General features: G+C 46.7%; 1 protein-coding gene, 1 long non-coding RNA gene and 1 pseudogene across 2 annotated transcripts in view; 2 read left to right on the top strand and 1 right to left on the bottom strand.

Moving 5' to 3' along the window:
* The window catches only part of LOC146059473 (uncharacterized), a 24,547-nt gene extending 22,210 nt beyond the window's left edge, over window positions 1-2,337 (bottom strand). Inside the window, exon 1 of the long non-coding RNA XR_014470249.1 lies at window positions 2,197-2,337. This is a non-coding gene — a long non-coding RNA (uncharacterized LOC146059473). The remainder of the gene's footprint in view (window positions 1-2,196) is intronic.
* LOC146060901 (U2 spliceosomal RNA) lies at window positions 617-751 on the top strand (annotated as a pseudogene).
* On the top strand, window positions 2,196-18,848 carry LOC146059472 (uncharacterized). The gene is made up of 5 exons (XM_083171725.1): window positions 2,196-2,478; window positions 11,637-11,713; window positions 12,095-12,143; window positions 14,534-14,660; window positions 16,672-18,848. The coding sequence occupies exons 1-5, from the start codon at window positions 2,211-2,213 to the stop codon at window positions 16,709-16,711; spliced, it is 561 nt and encodes a 186-aa protein (XP_083027851.1). The 5' UTR covers window positions 2,196-2,210; the 3' UTR covers window positions 16,712-18,848.

Below are 18,848 nucleotides of genomic sequence, written 5' to 3'. Positions count from 1 at the left end.
GGGCAGGAGCATTCCCCATGAGCGCGTCAGGGCAGGAGCGTTCCCCATGAGCGCGTCGGGGCAGGAGCGTTCCCCATGAGCGCGTCGGGGCAGGAGCGTTCCCCATGAGCGCCTCGGGGCAGGAGCGTTCCCCATGAGCGCCTCGGGGCAGGAGCATTCCCCATGAGCGCGTCGGGGCAGGAGCATTCCCCATGAGCGCGTCGGGGCAGGAGCATTCCCCATGAGCGCGTCGGGGCAGGAGCATTCCCCATGAGCGCGTCGGGGCAGGAGCCTTCTCCATGAGCGCGTCGGGGCAGGAGCATTCCCCATGAGCGCGTCGGGGCAGGAGCATTCCCCATGAGCACAATACAGAATACAATTGGGTAACAGCATCAAAAAGCCCCACAAACAGCCATGGACTCCCCTATGGGGGCAGCAGAGCAGCTCTCCATACATATCTAACATACCCTCCAACATGACCCATTCCATTAGGTACAAAATGCTCTGTTCCTGGACTTCCCTGCCAGAGGCAGTTACAGAGGTGGGGCTCCAGCACAGTTCAATAATAAAAGAGGGGGGTCAGTGAGTCCAGGACAGTGATTTTTGGGGTGGCAGTAGGTGTGGCTCCCCTGTTTGAATATTCTCGGCCTTTTGGCTAAGATCAAGTGTAGTATCTGTTCTTATCAGTTGGGTATGGACTGGCCTCTGGCAGAGAATAGAGAAAGGTGAGACTGAGTAGCTGCTCTGATGGGCGGAGGGTGTGGGACCCCTCTGTTTTTTCCCGGGAGTAGTGAAAAGTCTCACTGAGTATCTTCACCTCTGCCTTTGGTAGGAGGTGTTGTTTCCGTAAATCCACTGGTAAGAGGGGGGGAGAAACACTGGGCCTAGTAGTTTGACTCTCTTGATGGGGTTTGTAGCCCCCGAAGGATGAGTCAGCGAAAGGCTCAGTCTAGTATCCAATCCCAGGGAGCGGAGAAAGGTTGGGACTGAGTAGATGGCTCCTGTTCCAGAGGTTCGTAGCCTCTGATGGGGAGACCGCGAAAGGCCCAGCTTAGTACCTTAACCCTGGGAGCGGAGAAACACTGGGACTGAGTAGATTGCTCTTCCGGAGGGGGTGCAGCCCCTAAGGGAGTCTTTCGAAAGGCCCAGTGGAGTACCCATTCCCATGCCAGGGGCTGGAAAATGCCTGCTGGTGAGACGGAGAAAAGCTTGGTCGGACGCTGAAGGGTCGGCCGCCTGGAGCCCGAGGCTGCACTGTGCCCCCGGGGAAACTCGGGGGTGCCTGATCTGCACTGGTGTCCAGCACCATGCACTTTATGGCACACACACTGCGCACTTCCCTCTAGGTTAGGCTACACGTCCTTACCTCGTCCTTTTGGATGGGGTAGGACAATTTTTTACACCCCCACCCCGGCCTTCTGGCTAGGGCCTCTTTTATTTATTTCTTTGATTTGCACTTTTGAGCACTTCACGTTTTTCGTTAGTTTGTCACGTTTTTTTGATTTGGGTAGTGCGGCTGTCCCTAACGGGCCTTCCGTTCCCCAAACGTGGCTGGGACTCTTCACCTTTTGGGGAGAGTCCCGGTCCCCTCGAGGGCAACCCCGAGCCGCAAGGCGGAGGGAAGCCTAAGTCGGGTCTCTCCAAAGCACGGGCTGCGGAGGACCCACCGTCCGAAACCCTTCCGGGGGTGGAGGAAAAGCGGGTCTCTCTAAGCTTCGGCGAAGAGGACCCACCGATCCCTTTTTTCCCTTCCTTGGCCTTATGGTTGAGGGGGGTTAGGGGAACCATGGGGCCTTTCTCCTTTGGGAGAGGGCCACACGTTCGTACGGCTGCCCCCTTTGCACGTGTTTAGGCACAGCACTGGTGGTGGTGGGAGCACACCTCGGGCTCCCTGAGTTTCTTCAAACTCCCCTGTTTGAATATTGGACTGTGCTGCAGGCTCACCTCTGCATCTGCCGCTGGCAGGGAAGTCCAGGAACAGAGCATTTTGTACCTAATGGAATGGGTCATGTTGGAGGGTATGATCTAATAGTGTGTACACACCTAATAACCCCCACAGAGAAAAGGGTCAGGGTGCAAGGAAAGGGTCACGGCCGTACAGGGAATAGTCACAGGGTCCAGGCAGGAGCTGGCAGACAGTGATAACCACACAGGCAGGAGGCCAGTCACAGCCAGATCCCAGCAGAGATACCAATGCTACACATCCTGCACACTCACCAGCAACAGCCGCCATGCCTCTTCCTGGAAGGGACTGGGTGCTGTTCTCCCTTATCACCACTAGGTGGCGCCGGCCGGCGTGGAACGCATTGCGTCCCAGTAGCTCGTCACCGCTGGGAAAGCGCAGGAGCCGTGTAAGCCCGGCCCATTGCCCTGTGTGTGTGCGGCCCATTCTAGCGTCATCACTTTGCGCTCGCCGCGCACATTACTTGCCCGTCCGGGGGAGCTGCAAGTGTTTACACCAGAGGAAGTGGGACTGTCTGGTGTTGCGCCTTTTTTCAGGTGAGTCTCATGGGAGGCAGGAGGGGGTTCGGAGGATTGCGGCAATGAGGGTTAGGTATCATGGTGTACATGCCTAATATGGTAGGGCAGCAATAGTAGGCTCTGAATACACTATATACAGTCTGATAGTCACTACAACAGCTGTATATCCCATAGGGCTGCTCCTGGGGATGTGGCAATCTCTTCTGTTCTTCTTAGGAAACTTTATATTGTTCTGATGGCCAATAAGGTTGGTTTGTACTATTACACGTAAAAGCAGCAATACTGTGGGTTCTCGTGGGGTGGCGCTGTGGGGTTCTCGTGGGGTGGCGCTGTGGGGGTTCTCGTGGTGTGGCGCTGTGGGGGTTCTCGTGGGGCGGCGCTGTGGGGTTCTTGTGGAGCGGCACGATGCTGCAGGTCTCAACATTCCATCCGCAGTATATAGTTCTAGTTATAGAGGAAGTATCACTCTGTAGCCAGGAGAGATATTAGGAATTTACATTGAAACATAGAAAGTGATGGCAGTTTGGAACCAAATTACCTCTTTAATCTGCCCCTTTTAGGGTGCCGTTATTGGGGTTAAGGGTTTGGTTAGTGTGTTAGGGTCAGAGTTCAGATTGCTTACTCGCAAGGTTCCGGAAATCGGGCAGCACCCTCAGCAAAGAAAGTCCCCCAGAGTCTGCTTACACACACACCGTTTGCTACTGTGCACTCACCCCAACAGCCCCCACATTTGGAGGATAAGTGGCTGGGGCAATTATGTGATTTGCATCATTGTAGCCAAGTCCCCCACTTTTTTCAGTGCTGGAAATATGGGCATTGTATAGAGGGGCTGTTATATAGCACTCACGTTTCCACACCGCCACACCTATGCCGGTAGTTCCAGCCCCCTGCTGCGCTGACCTTTGCTCCATATGTTTTGGAATATAAGGGCTCTACAGAAAACCAGACCTGGCTGTAGCGATGGAAGGCCCAGGGTGGACTCCTTACACAGAGTTTCTTTCTCTCTTCCTCCCTTGGAAACCCATAAAATGGACTCCTTACACCCCTTATTTTGCTTATACCATATGTAGGGAATTCTTCTTATGTAACGTCTGTTACTGCACGGCGCTTTTAATAAATCTGGAAGAAGCTAAAACTTGGTTTCATAAAAAGGGAAGTAGTGATTGTCGGCATGTCCGTGGCATAATTCTGTGGTAAAGTGTGTTGATTTAAAGTTCTAATTGCCGACAAGGTTGAAGTTCTTTATTGAATATTACAACGGTGTCGGCATTCTCTCACAGGTACGTCGGCTGATGGCAAAAACCTGTGCATTCCTTCAAAAAATACAAATAAGCAAAGTAACAGGGTTTGCTGGTAATCCATACAGAGATAGTAGTTTAGTACATTGGGCCTGATTCAAAGCTGATCGCTCATGTGAAAAGTTACAGGTGACTGAGTAGATAGCCGCCGCTCAAACGAAAAACCCTCCCCCCGTGTAACATTGTGCATGGATCACTATCCTCCTGCAAAGCCATACGCAATTCACAAACCATTGGGGCCGATTCAGACCAGCTCGTAGTGGGCCGAATTGGGGGGGGGGGGGTGTCGTTCAATCGGCACGGGCCGCGTTTGCTAGGCTGCGTATATTTGCAGCAAAAAAGGTCTGAATCAGGCCACAAGGGTCAGCCAACAAGGTAAACGGGTCTGTAAAAAAGGGGCATGGAAACTTGGGATGCCAATGTAATTATACCACTCTACTAGTCACCTCCTCTTGGATTTCGAGTACAGTTCTGGGCCCCACATCACATAAAGAACATTATAAAACTGGAGAAAGTCCAGAGAAGGGGAAGCTAAGCTAATAATACCCCTTTTACACCTCCGCAAAAACCTGGGTCATCGGCGTGTCAGACCCGGGTCAGCTGCGGTGTAAATGGGTCACACAGTGCCCCTTTACACGGGACTTCTACCCAGGTCCTGACCTTGGTAGAACACGGCTAGGACCTGGGTAGAGGGCGATGTAAACGGGTACGCCGGGTCATCCAACCTGGCTCCCGTTTACATGAATGGGGGACGTCCAACCTGCGGACCGCAGCGTCCGCAGGTTGGGCGGGGGGGCACACACAGCCTCCGCTGCTGTCTGCTACACTCTGCTGACAGCAGCCGTGGCAGCGGAGGAGGTGAATGGATGCCTGTGTGCTGCATCCATTCACCTCCCGGACAAGGGCTGGGGGGTGCACGGGGGCTGGGGTCAGCCCAGCAGATTACCGGTGTAAAAGGGAGCAAACGCCGGGTCGCACCCGGCTTGAAGCGGGGATCAAAAACCCGGGTGCGACCCAGTGTTTTTGGTGTAAAAGGGGTATAAAAGGAATGGGGTATTTATGCTGCGAGGACAGATTAGTCAAATTAGGAATGTTTACACTGGAAAAGAGACGTTGAAGGGCGGACATGCTTAACATGTACAAATCAGGGGGCAATATAATGAACTGTCAGACACCCTCTATACTTTGTGGTCGGAGACTAGGACATGTGGGCATGCACTCAGGCTGGTGGAGAGAGAATTCCCTACCATTAGAAGGAAAGGCTTTTTTACAGTCAGGGCAGTAAATGTATGGAACCCTCTGCCGGTTACTATGTAATGGTTTTTCCAGTCTGTACAAATGTGAACAAGTCTGACCGTACCGGTCATCTGCCACAGAATCCGGCTGATCAAGGCCGGCGGTGATGTCACAGACCCTCCCTGCAAACACTTGTAAGCTCCCGGGTGGCTCAAGGGGGATCGGCTGTGACCTCTAGGGACTACGGGCCAGATGCACTAAGCTTCAAAAGGGATAAAATGGAGAGTGATAAACAGCCAGCCAATCAGCTCCTACCTGCCATGTCACAGACTGTTTGAAAAATGTCAGTCAGGAGCTGACTGGTTGGTTGTTTATCACTCTCCATTTTATCCCTTTTGAAGCTTAGTGCATCTGGCCCTATGTATGGGGGGGCTCTGTACTGCTTGTCGACAAGCCCGTATGTAACTCATATAGAGAGTACAGAGGCAGGAGAGTTGGGAGGGTATTCGAAGAACATGGCCATAAATAGAGGTGTGCGGGAGTGAATGGTGATGTGAGCGGTATGACCTATTACCCTCGGCCCTTGAATCTGGCTTGCAGTCTGCCTAGCAGATGAGGTTTTGGAGGTCAGTCGCACAAGTCCATAGAGGTATATTGAGTTATATCAGCATGAGGGTATAGGTAATGGGTATGATATCAATAAAGCTTACAGAGGTGTGCTACCATGGACAAATGGTAAGTAGTAACAAGGGGGACAGGATAAGGTTTGACGCTTTGTGGTGCTTCAAAAGAGAAAAAAACAGATTCTCTAAAATGTACCTTTTTATTAGGTTCATGTTAAAATGCTGCGAAATACGGCTAACTACATAAAACAAAGACAAAGTGAATCCAGTGCATGTTAAAATGCACATGCGGTGTCCCAACGTGTCTCTTCCCTTGAGTATGGTCTCATTGACCAATGTGAGCTTCTGTGTGTATATCCCTTTAATAATTATGGCTATGTAGCCTATTCAGTATTAGGGAGACAGAGGGGCAGATTTATTAAGCTTGGAGAAGAGATAAACTGGAGATAAAGCGGAGAAAAGGTAAAAGGAGATAAAGCACCAGCCAATCAGCTGTGTTTGAAAAAGACAGTTGGGAGTTGATTGGCTGGTGCTTTATCTCCTTTTACCTTTTATCCGCATTATCTCCAGTTTATCTCTTTTCCAAGCTTAATAAATCTGAATCTGCTCACGCTATCTGATGTCAAGGACCGGATCTGTGTGTATGGCTATAAATAAATACTACAGACAAAACAATGCAATTTGGTCTGTGTTCAAATGATAAATAATGTTGTTTTATGTCAGTTAATCACTGAGTATTGGTCAGCTTGAGCCGTGTAGTGTGACGAATATGACTCAAATCAGCACATCACAGTTAGTTTATTACACCAGTGGTTCCAATTTAGGTCATAGCTTTCATTTATACATTAAGTACTGATGTTTGTATTGATATGACAATAATCTGTAATATATCAGATACAATGTTGCTTCAGTATTACACTTATGTAGCTTTCACATCACACTTTTAAAACGGTATATTGCCATTTTTTTGCCCTTTAAAACGTTTAAGGCTGCAGTGTGAAAGTGTCATAGTTGAAATACCATTTAAAGTTAACTGGTATTTCAACACGTTTAAAAAGCAGAGTCCTACCCGTTTTAAAGCCAATTCAGAGCCGTTTTTTGTGCTGTCTGAATGGCACTGAAATGGTATTTAGTAAAAAATAAAGGTTAGAGCACTGTGATAGGCTGTCCCTTGTCTTGTGTCCCTTCCCTGAACCAGGAAATAAGCTGTGGGTAGAAATGTGTTCAGAGTTTAAACGGCTTGACTGGTGATGTGAATGGTACTTAAACTGTATTTTTAAATGGTAATCTGCTGCAATATGAACACTAGACCCGTTTAAAATACCATTTAAAATTACAGTTTTTCAAAATGTTTTATGTGATGTGAAAGCTACATATAAGGAACCTGACAGGGTAGTTCCACAGATATGTTCGAGTGTTCATTCTTGAACCCGCTATCTTTGAAAACCCATGCAGTTTGTCTTCCCTGCCTGGGGTGTCGCTGTCTGCTGTGGTGTTTCTAGCACAGGTCTGGTTTGCATATCAGTGCTCATAGACAGACCACACTGTGCTAGAAGCACTACAGCAGACCGCGACACCCCAGGCAGGGAAGAGGAAGTGCATGTGTTTTCAAAGATAGCGGGTGCTAGAATGAACACTAGCTTCAGTATTCAGGAATCTTTATCACCGTACATGTGTCATAATAGGGCATTAGGTGCGTGCTTCTCACTTTTAATGATATTGTTGCTATTATCAATTAGTGCATTTGCTGAATGGATACTGACTAGGCCATGTAGTATTCTTGGGGACTTAAGGAATCATTGCCGAACTTCTGTGCATATGCATAATAAACCATTGTTCTAGGTCAAAATGACCGCTTTCTAAAGGGCCCTACATACGCTGAGATACATAACGGGAGATTTAGCATGGGAGATGTCTCTCTCTCAGATAATGAGCCACACACAGAGAGATCTGTGTCAGAGATACATAACGGGAGATTTCAAATCTGTCACAGAAAGTGACGTAAAAAACTGCACTTCATCACAAAAATGTTATATGGCAGGGGTTCCCAATCTTTTTTTAATCACGGCACCCTAGAGTATAAGATTTTTTTTTGCGGAACCCCTAGGCCAAATTTATTTTAATTAGATTGGATTTATATGCGATTCTTAGGGTCAGTTATGTGGAAAAGGGCAGGAATTGCTTCTATTTGTACACATTTTATGATTGGCAGCCACCAGCACTGGTTTTGCTTATAAATAATTAACCATTAATAATTTGAGTTGGTCCTGGACCACCAACCCAGGGCACCCCTGCATGTGTCCCGAGGCACCCCAGGGAGCCACGGCGCACAGTTTGGGAACCACTGTTATATGAAACATAGAAACATAGAATTTGACGGCAGATAAGAACCATTTGGCCCATCTAGTCTGCCCCTTTTTTACCCTTCAGGTAAACTCAACCCTTTTTAATCCTTATTTCTTTGTAAGGATATTCATATGCCTATCCCAAGCATGTTTAAATTGTTCTACTGTCTTAGCCTCTACCACCTCTGATGGGAGGCTATTCCACTTATCCACTACCCTTTCTGTGAAGTAATTCTTTCTAACATTTCCCCTGAACCTACCTCCCTCCAGTTTCAGTGCATGTCCTCGTGTTTTATTACTTGTTTTCCTTTGAAGAAAATTTCCCACCTGTACTATGTTAAAACCCTTGATATATTTGAAGATTTCTATCATGTCCCCCCTTTCCCTTCTCTGCTCCAAACTATACATGTTAAGATCTTTTAGTCTATCCAGGTAAGTTTTGTGATGTAGGCCATGAACCATTTTAGTTGCCCTTCTTTGTACACTCTCCAATGTATTTATATCCTTCTGAAGATATGGCCTCCAGAACTGGACACAGTATTCCAGATGAGGTCGTACCAATGACCTATAAAGTGGCATTATTACGTCTTTTTTTCTGCTACTGATTCCTCTCCCTATGCAACCAAGCATCTGACTAGCCTTCCTCATTGCTTTGTTACATTGCCTCCCTGCCTTTAAGTCACTTGAAATAGTGACTCCTAGATCTCTTTCCTCCTCAGTAGTTTCCATTATAGTACCCTTGATACTATATTGAGCCTTTGGGTTTTTGAGTCCCAAGTGCATAATTTTGCATTTTTTAGCATTAAACTGTAGTTGCCATTCTCTTGACCAATTCTCAAGTTTACTTAGATCATCAGTCATTTGATTTACCCCTCCTGGTGTGTCTACTCTGTTGCATATCTTTGTATCATCTGCAAAAAGGCATACTTTCCCTTCAATACCATTTGCAATGTCACTGACAAAGATATTAAAGAGCACTGGTCCAAGTACAGATCCCTGGGGTACTCCACTGGTAACATGTCCCTCCATAGAATGCACTCCATTTACGACAACTGTCTGTTTCCTATCCTGCAACCAGGTTCTTATCCATTTAATTGTTTTATAATCCAATCCCACACTTTCAAGTTTATTTAGCAGCCTGCGATGTGGGACAGTGTCAAATGCCTTACTAAAGTCTAGATATGCCACATCTACAGCCCCCCCTTCATCTAGTATTTTGGTCACGGAGTCAAAAAAGTCAATGAGACTTGTTTGGCATGATCTCCCTGCAGTAAAACCATGCTGTTTTGGATCCTGTAAGTTGTTTAATTTAAGATATTCCACTATTCTTTCTTTTAATAGTGTTTCCATTATTTTCCCTACTACTGATGTAAGGCTCACTGGTCTGTAGTTACTTGCTTCTTCTTTGCTTCCGCTTTTGTGCAGTGGAACTACATTTGCTTTTCTCCAGTCCTCTGGAACTGCACCTGTATCTAGTGACTGGTTGAATAAATCTGTTAATGGCGCTACCAACACATCTTTTAGTTCTTTTAGTATCCTTGGATGCACTCCGTCTGGCCCCATTGATTTATCCACTTTCAGTCTTGAAAGTTCTGTTAGGACTTTCTCCCTAGTAAATGTACCTCCATCTACCTTATTTTTATAAATGTCCTTGCAACTTAACTGTGGTCCCTTCCCTTCTCCTTCTATAGTGAATACAGAGCAAAAGTAATTATTTAGCTGATCTGCAATTGCCTTGTCTCCCTCCACCAAATTCTCAGTGTCTGTCCGCAGTCTTATTATTCCTCCATTTGATTTTCTCCTTTCATTTATATACTTAAAAAAAGTTTTGTTTCCTTTATCTACCGACTGAGCCATTTTCTCCTCAGCTTGTGCCTTGGCACGCCTGATCACTTTCTTAGCCTCTTTGCGTCTGGCAAGATACACTTCTTTGTCATTATTATTTTGAGTCTGCTTGTATGTCCTAAAGGCCATCTTTTTTGCTTTTACACTAGTTGATACCTCTTTTGTAAACCACACTGGCTTCCTTTTCCTGGTACTTTTCTTAACCCTTTTGATACAAAGGTCCGTTGCCTTTAGTATTGCACTTTTTAATTTTCTCCACCTCTCCTGCACTCCTTTCAAGTTCGTCCAATCCGCTAATGAGTCGCTTAAACATCTCCCCATTTTTGCAAAGTCAGCCTTCCTAAAATCCAACACCTTAGTTTTTGTGTGACTGGAGTTGGACCCTGACTTGATACTAAATGATATATGGTTGATATATGGTATTGGCTACCAGTAATTTCCTATGCACCACATAAAATATGTATGTTTCCAGAGCTCCTATCCCTCTGCATACAAAAGAAGAGATCCGTAATGGTAGGAATAAGGAACATTTAACCTAAACCCCCAAAGCACAATGTGGAATCTTTGTGAGCTCAGACACTAGTGACTAGGGTGGCCAATCCCGGGATTTGGTCCCCAATACGCTGGGATTTCAATCCCTGGATTGGAGTTTCCAATCCCGGGATTTTTGGGATTAGACAGGCAGCGTTTGAGCAATCGCTCAGACGCTGCCCGGCTTCTCCCATACCCGGCGTGCGGCCTGCGCAGCGTGACTAGGTCAGAGGTCTCGCTGCGCAGGGCACAGCCCGCCTCAGCTGTCCCCCCGCCCAGCCAGCATTCCCGGGTACCAGCCACCCCGCCTATCAACCTGGCGACAACCCAGCCAGCAGCCCTCCCTCCCGCCCACTCAGCATACCTGGCTGCCGGCCACCCAATCAGCCCGGCCGCCCACTCAGCAACCTCCGCAAATGTAAGTAAATAGTGGGCATCCCTACTAGTGACACACAAACACTTGTACACTATAGACAATAATAACACACAGAATGAAGGCCCGATGCTCTCGGCAACACACGAGAAGAAGCCGCGCTCACACTCTTCCTGCTGGGATAGTAGCACAGGTACACGGTAATTGTGACACGGATACCCTTCCCCCAACCAGGCCTGGGTCCATCCCCACGTGCAGCAACCCCCGCTCTCACGTACTTCGCCTTACTGTTCTGGCTAGGTGCCGTAGCAATTGCCGTGGTCCGACGATTATATCCAACTTCATCTAGCAGGAGAGGGACGAGCGCCGCTCCTGTTGCCCCGGCAAATTGCACGTCACATCCCCATCTTGGTGGCAGCGGGGTCCCGATCTCACGGTTCTGACCGGCTCAGTCCTGTGCGCTCCAACGCTTCAGTGACAGTCGCTCAGATGGCCCTGCTTATCCCCTGCGCCACACATGCGGGAAATGAGCAGGAGCATCTCAGCGACTGCACTGAATTTACTGACAGGGCAGATTCAGAAACGGCGGGGGTGCACGCATGTAAATCGCTGTGTGGGCTATACACACATTGATTTACATGCATTTTCTGAGTGATTTCGTAAAATCGCTCAGAAAATGCCTGCAAGTCGCCCTGTGTGTGTGTCGGGCCCTTAAGCCAGTGGTTGCATTGTCTGTTTATCAGCAATTCGTCACTCATTCAATTTTGTCCGAATGCCTCTCCACACTGAGTAGAGGAACTGTACATTGTGGCTACAGCAAAATGGCTGACTGCCCAGTATGCACTGGAGGAGCAGCTCATGTGACCATATGCTGCTATGTGTTCCTTATACTACCACCACTTATTTATTTGTCTGACCCTTTTAGCCATGCCTATGGTGACTGAGAGGACTACCGAGTTTTGCGTGAGCACTACTCGTGGTAGGGTGACCGAATGTAGATGGGTGAGTAGACACATTCATTTGTATTTTTGTTATCTATTTAATTGATTACAGTCACTTAATTGCTGTCACGGTTTCCGAAGGTGACCTGGTTTTATATTCTTAATATCCGAAGGTTACAATGGGTTAGAACCTTAGCATGGCCTCACTTAATGCTGATATGTTTTGGATGTCTCTCCAACAAAAATGACTTTTTTAGTTAATGCGTATTTATTGACGCTAATTCTGTTTTTAAAATGTGTAATGTTTAGTCATTACGCGGTGGTTTTACGCTTCCCTGTTCTGTATGTCAGAGTCTGTATTACTGGCATTGATGAATACTGGGGTTTGTAGACTACTTTTAGCTCCTGCTGTTATAATTGTCTGCCTGCTTCTCTGTTTCAGGGGCACACAGCGCACGAACGTTCTACTGTTGTTGATTATATTAAAAAAGGTAAGATCTAAAAAGTTGGGTAGCTTTAATAAAGGCTGGTGTTGGAGGGGAATCTTCAACATAGTCCAGATAAGACCAACCACTATGGGTGGGGTTTAATTGTTCTATCGCACCCGATCTCCTTTCTAAAGTGACGGGGGTTTTGTATGTCATTAATTGAATGTTGCAGGCCGCAGAAATACATTGGTCTATTTATTTGTAGAGATAAATAGCGGTATGAGATCCAGGATTCTGACTGTCGGAACGTCCGTCTGAATCCTGCCCGTTTTCGCTCTGCTCGACAGCCGGAATTTGAGCGTCGAAAAGTGGGCGTGTCGGTCCCTTCAAATAACTGCCATTTGTCAGACCCCGTACAGTTACACTATAGCGAGTGTCCAAATATTGAGAAGATTCAGGGAAATGTTTTGAAGGTTCTAAAAAGTAGAGCCGTTGCCTATGGCGACTAATCTGCTTCTCGTTAGCGTTTATTAGTATATTCTATAAAATTAGTCGATGTGCTAAAAATCGGGCACATGTTTGCTAAGCGGAACTTTTTTACCCCTTCGGAGCCGATACCCCGTAGTATCCCCGCTTCGTGAGTGGCAGCACATAACTGTCATAGTTTCCAGACCAGTTGACCAACTGTCACATTTTTAAAGAGCTCCATGGTAATGCGTTGTGATTGGCTGGCGGATGTTATGAAATATCCCAAATACTTCTAGTCCCAAACGTTTTGTGTCTGAGGCCCAAACTGTCATGGCTGCATGTATGTGTTATGCACATCGTGTCCCAAGGAAGGAGGCTGCCAACGCAAGTGACACACACACACACAACACAATTGACATGTTGGCATCAAAGTTCGACTTTGACACACTGTCTAAGTGTACCGCTGCGCTCGCCATGCTTCACTACCCTCTGCACACTATGGTATTCTCCCACCACACCGTAGTGTATGCCAGGGCATGCAATGCTTGTGTTGACCTATTCAGATGTCGACCTTAATAGCGTATAAACTAATAACCGTATATTTGCTCCCTGTGTTAACATTCGGGAAGAAATCGAACGTGAAAAAAACTCATGTTGGCCTTTTGACCTTCCCATTGCCGACCTAGTGTGTTGACCTTCAACCCTGTTGAGCTTACCCATGTTGACCTATACTAGGTGTCTATTTTCCAATGCTTCTAGGATTTCACCGCTATACAAGCCAATACCTGGATGAACCCAGTGTCCCTGCGATGCTAATACATTGTCTCCTCTTCGCCATAGCCTCACTGTTACTGTGTGCTAAATCTGATAGAGGAACAATGTATTTTCTGTACAGAATAGGGTATATAACTACAGGACCTGGTATAATGTCTGTACAGGCCCACTAGCCGGACCTGAGGCTCATTTTCCCCTTTCAGTTTAGAATCCTAATTGTCCGTTGCCCAGCAAGCAGAATTTGTTATTTTTCTGGCCATTTGTCAGTGAATATGAATGATAACTCACAATTTTCTTTCACTCGTGGTTAGTGGTTGGGTGAAGCCATTTATTGTCACATAACTGTGTTTACTCTTTTTAAATCATAATGACAACAGAAACTACCCAAATGGCCCTAATCAAAAGTTTACATACCCCAGTTCTTAATACCGTGTATTGCCCCCTTTAACATCTTTCTACTGGCGACATGACCGTGCAGCCCAATTTTCTTCAAATGCCTCCTTATTGTGCATCTTGAAACAACCACACCACTTTCTTTCAGAGAATCTGTATTTCAGATGAAGTTATTTGTGTATTTTTCTTTGCATCCCGAACAATTTTCCTGGCAGTTGTGGCTGAATTTTTTTTTTTGGTCTACCTGACATGATTTGGTTTCCACAGAATCCATCATTTTCTACTTATTAATTAGAGTTTGAACACTGCTGATTGGCATTCTGAATTGCTTGGATATCTTTTTATATCCCTTTCCTGTTTTAGACCATTCAGTTACCTTTTCCCGCAGATCCTTTGACAATTCTTTTGCTTTCCCCATGACACCAGACACGTCAGTGCAGCACTGGATGAAAGATGCAAGGGTCTTTCAGGAGACCAGAAACTCGCTGACCTTTTATACACACACTGATTACAAGCGAACAGATCACATGTGAGGATGGTTACCTTTTAGTAGCCATTCAAACCCGTTTGTGTCAACTTGTGTGCATGTTATCAGGCCAAAATTTCCAGGGTATGAACACTTTTGATCAGGGTCATTTGGGTAGTTTCTCTTGTCATTCTGATTTAAAAAGAGTAAACACAGTTGTTTGACAATAAATGGCTTCTGGGTTATCATTCAAATTCTCTGACAAATGGCCAGAAAATCACAAATTCAGCTGGGGTATGTAAACTTATGAGCACAACTGTGTGTTTATATGAATATGTTTCTTTTTTCACAGTCGACCCAGTCGGCTTCTGGTTTTCTCATACAAATGAAGAGGTGATACAGAACTGCAAGTTATTGAAAACCTATTTGCTGTGGCCGATCCTCGTAGGCGAACCTGAGAAAACATGTGAGCGCCCTAGGTGAGTGACACGTCTTCTGCTCCTGTAGGTCCTGGGACTATTAGATATTGGGCCTGATTCAGGTTTGATCGCTTAGCAGTGGTCTTTCGCTAACATCGCCCGCGAATAAACGCAGCGGCATGCAAATGGATGTGCACGTTCAGACCTCCCTTCTGTGCGGGCGTACAGCCGCAACATCATTCCACTTGTTTTATTTGGCTCGTAAATGTCCGAGAATGGGTCGGGCGCTGATGTCCTATAACATTCAGGGGGATGTGGTCATTAGTTCGACATGATGAAGGGTTGATATGGGACAAGGTCGGCACGGGCTAGGTCGACATGGGGTTTTTCACTGTTTTTTGACCCGTCCACTAGGTGGGAAAATAAAATAGCGTGCCGAGCCCAAACATGGTGAGTGCGGCGGTGCCCTTTATCCTGTGTCCATGTCAACGGTGTCCACATTAGGGTAAAAAAACAGTGACAAACCCCATGTCCACCTTGACCTATGTCGAACTAGTGACTATCATACCATATTATCCATACCCCATTCAGGGGCCCACCCCATGCAGGCTTTGACCTGCCTGCATTTGCCAACCCCCCCCCCCCCCCCCTGTGCGAGCGAGTCAGCGACTGTGATAGGTGCCAAAGGCTATAGCACAGTGACCCTACACGTGCGTGTATTTGTCGATACACAAAGCCGCGTGAATCAATGCACCGATAGTAAATTGTGATGTCGCCCACACACAGTGGAAGTTGGCATTGTGTGGGCATAAGCTAGTTCTCAGTTTGGCTGTCATGTAAACTTCGGCTCTGCCCACAAAATGGCTGCCTTCACCAGGTGCGACGTGAAATCCTTTGAAATGTGGACCGATGACCCGTTATTAACACACAAAGGAAAAAGGTTGATAAAAATGTTATTGTTATGTTTTAGGTCTGCGCAGAGCGCCAATCTGAAGATCAAAGATTTATACTTCATTGAGCTATTAGAAGATCTTGCTGACCTGTTCGAGGTCGCGCCTAGCACCCCCAGATACTGTATAAATGTCATATATAAATGATTCGGGTTGGTTTGCAAAAGCAAACTCCTTTAATGGACAAAACCATGCTGCACTGTAGGTGGGGCAGATGTAACATGTGCAGAGAGAGAGTTAGATTTGGGTGGGGTGTGTTCAAACTGCTTTATTCTTACACAGTAATATAGATATCAGTCAGTATTTACCCTGCACAGAAACAAAATAACTCCCCCACATCTAACTCTCTCTGCACATTTTACATCTCCCCACCTGCAGTGCAGCAGTTTTGTATATTAAAGAAGGAGTTTGCTTTTGCAAACCAACCTGAATCACCCCATTGGCCTGTGCCTATATTGCATTCTGGATATATCTTGGGCATCAGCGGCGTAACTATAGCACCGCAGCCCCCGCCGGGGGGGGGGGGGGGGGTGCTGTGCATGTGGGGGCGCCGGGGGCTGCGGTGCTATAGATACCCCCCGCCCCCCAATCCCCCGCAGACTTACCTATCTCGCTGGTCCCGGCGGCTCCGTTCTTCTGCTGAGGACCACCACAAAATGGCCGCCCCCATATAGCACACAGTTCTCTGAAACTGTCTGCTGTATGGGGGCGGGGGGGATTGGGGGGGGGGGGGGGGTTTGCAGGGGTGGCGGGGGATTGGGGGGGGGGTTTGCATGGGCGGCGGGGGATTGGGGGTGCTTGGCGGGGTGGCGGCGGGGGGGGCGCCCAAAACTTAGTTACGCCACTGTTGGGCATATAGATAATGAGTGCAGGTATGGACTCCTGCGGGTCCCACACCACACACCCTGCACTTGTTTCTTCAATACATAGACCCGTTAGCACATACATCCCAAAGTACCAGCCAATCAGCCCCTAACTGCCACATTACAGGCTGCATTTGAACAGGAGCTGATTGGCTAGTACTTTATCTCTCTGGGTCAGTAACGTAGATGTCATTGAAATTGAATTTACTGATGGAATTGATATATATTTTTAAATTGTTCTCTCTCTGCATTGAACAGGCTGTACATGCCCCAATCCAAGAAGGAGAAATATCTGTAGCAGATGGGGAAGACCGTTCTCGCCAGTTTCCCCGTACAAGCCACCATTGACTTCTATAAGGACGATTCGGAATCTGAAGAGGACGAGGACTACGATGAGATGGACTTCTGTAACTATTTCCGCCATTATCAAAGCGTTGAAGAAAAAGACACTGGAAACAACATGGAAGAGGATCCATCATATACGTCAGCTACTCAGGCAGACAGGCAGTGACGGAGGTTATGGGGAACTGCGCTGGAAGGATTGGGAAGACCTTCTGTTTTAAGAAGACATTTATGGCATCGGCACAAGATATTACCTACGTGACCTCTTTGACATGACATTAGCTACACCGTTATCACACTGAGGAACATCTCACATGACCCGCGGGTGCAGGAGTCCTGGATTATCACCCCTGAGCGCTTCCGTATTCTTGAAAAATGCATTTTCTGACGCCTATCTGCAAGTGAAACGGTTCCATATGTCAGATTACAAACCAGATCGATAGAGTTGTAGATCCGATTTAGGCCTGGATTCGCACAGCGCCTGCCTATGGTTCACAGTACGCATGCGCAAGGCCATCCTGCCTTCGTAAGGTGATCGACAGGAAGTAGGCGTCTGGGGGTGGAAACCGGACATTTAGTGGGAGTGCTAAGAAAAGCCGGAAATAAAACGCTGCGAGTGTCTGGGAAACCGCTAGGCATGTTAGGGGAGGGTGTGTGACGTCAGCTCCAGGCTGGATATGTCTGTTTCATCGCACCGCTGACTAAGTCCAGGGTTACATGGCGCCTGCGAAGACTTGTGCCCAGTGTAAAAATCATTCGACGGTGAGACTGTTACGATGGGATTTCAAAATACTCGCACAGCTGCGAAGAACGGATGAGTAGCCGTACACATCCATTGACATTGATTCGCAAGGTGGGATTTCACACTAGCAGAGCGCCATCTTCACGGAACTCTGGGCGTTCGAATTTGAGGCAGTGCGATGAGGTCTGAATCGGACCCAATGTGACAATAAACATATTTATGGAAGGAAAGCTCTACATGGAAGTAACGGAAACAAATATATATATTTTTGTCGCAGTACAAAAACGCAAGACAGAAAAAGTGAAAATGATATTGAACCTTGGAAGGTCCATTTGCCTAAGTTCCGGCATGCCGGGTATCTAATGGCACCGTGCCACTCTTTCTTGCACTGTGTTCAGTGTGCTGAGAAGGTGCCAGCGCACAACCCCATCACCTACCCACCTGGAACGTTTGCCATATGAATTGGGTTACGGGGTAATTTCCAGAAAGGTTAAACCTCTTCGGCTAATATTGGGCATAATTCAGGTTGGATCGCAAAAGCAAAATCTCTCTCTAATGGGCAAAAGCATGCTGCACTGCAGGTGGGGAAGATGTAACATGTGCAGAGAGAGTTAGATTTGGGTGGGGTGTGTTCAAACAGAAATCTAAATTGCAGTGTACAAATAAAGCAACCAGTATATTTATACTGCACAGAAACAAAATTACTCACCTAAATCTAACTCTCTCTGCACATGTTACATCTTCCTCACCTGCAGTGCAGCATGGATTTGTCTATCAAAAAGGGAGTTTGCTTTTGCAAACTAACCTGAATCAACCCCATAGTTGTAGATAAGTGATGGCAGCATACAATGGGCCTTATTCTAGTTCACTCTTAGGGGCAAATTCCTTCTCAAATGGACAAAACCATGTGCACTGCAGGTGGGGCAGATGTAACATGTGCAGAGAGAATTAGATTTGGGTGGGGATTTTATTCAAAGCGAGATCTATATTGCAGTGTAAAAATAAAGCAGTCAGTATTTTCCCTGCACAGAAACAAAATAACTCGCTCAAATCTAATTCTATCTGCACCTGTTACATCTGCCCCACCTGCAGTGCACATGGTTTTGTCCATCTGAGAAGGAATTTGCCCCTAAGAGTGAACTAGAATAAGGCCCAATGTACACCTGTAGGGAAGGTGTATTCCTCTATAAGGTGCTGACTGGGGTGGGCATGTGCTGTTTTGCACTCCTGTCATTTTTATTTGTAAATATTTTGTATATCGCGCAATTATTTTATTGTAAATATGATAAAAAGGCCTATGGCAATACTTTATACTAAACTGTATTAAACAAATCAGAAACATTGGCTTTAA

The sequence above is a fragment of the Crinia signifera genome, chromosome 2, assembly GCF_055691185.1.
Source record: "Crinia signifera chromosome 2, ASM5569118v1, whole genome shotgun sequence".
In the NCBI taxonomy this organism is placed as follows: Eukaryota; Metazoa; Chordata; class Amphibia; order Anura; family Myobatrachidae; genus Crinia; species Crinia signifera.
Note: the sequence above shows the minus strand (reverse complement) of the source record. Positions and strands in the feature narration are given on the sequence as shown.

Excerpts from the sequence above, each read along its gene's own strand:
- LOC146059472 (XM_083171725.1), top strand. The coding sequence starts at position 2,211 with ATGCCTCTTCCTGGAAGGGACTGGGTGCTGTTCTCCCTTATCACCACT. Across the intron at positions 2,479-11,636 it reads GGTGTTGCGCCTTTTTTCAG|CCATGCCTATGGTGACTGAG; the intron begins GTGAGTCTCATG and ends TGACCCTTTTAG. Across the intron at positions 12,144-14,533 it reads TGTTGATTATATTAAAAAAG|TCGACCCAGTCGGCTTCTGG; the intron begins GTAAGATCTAAA and ends CTTTTTTCACAG.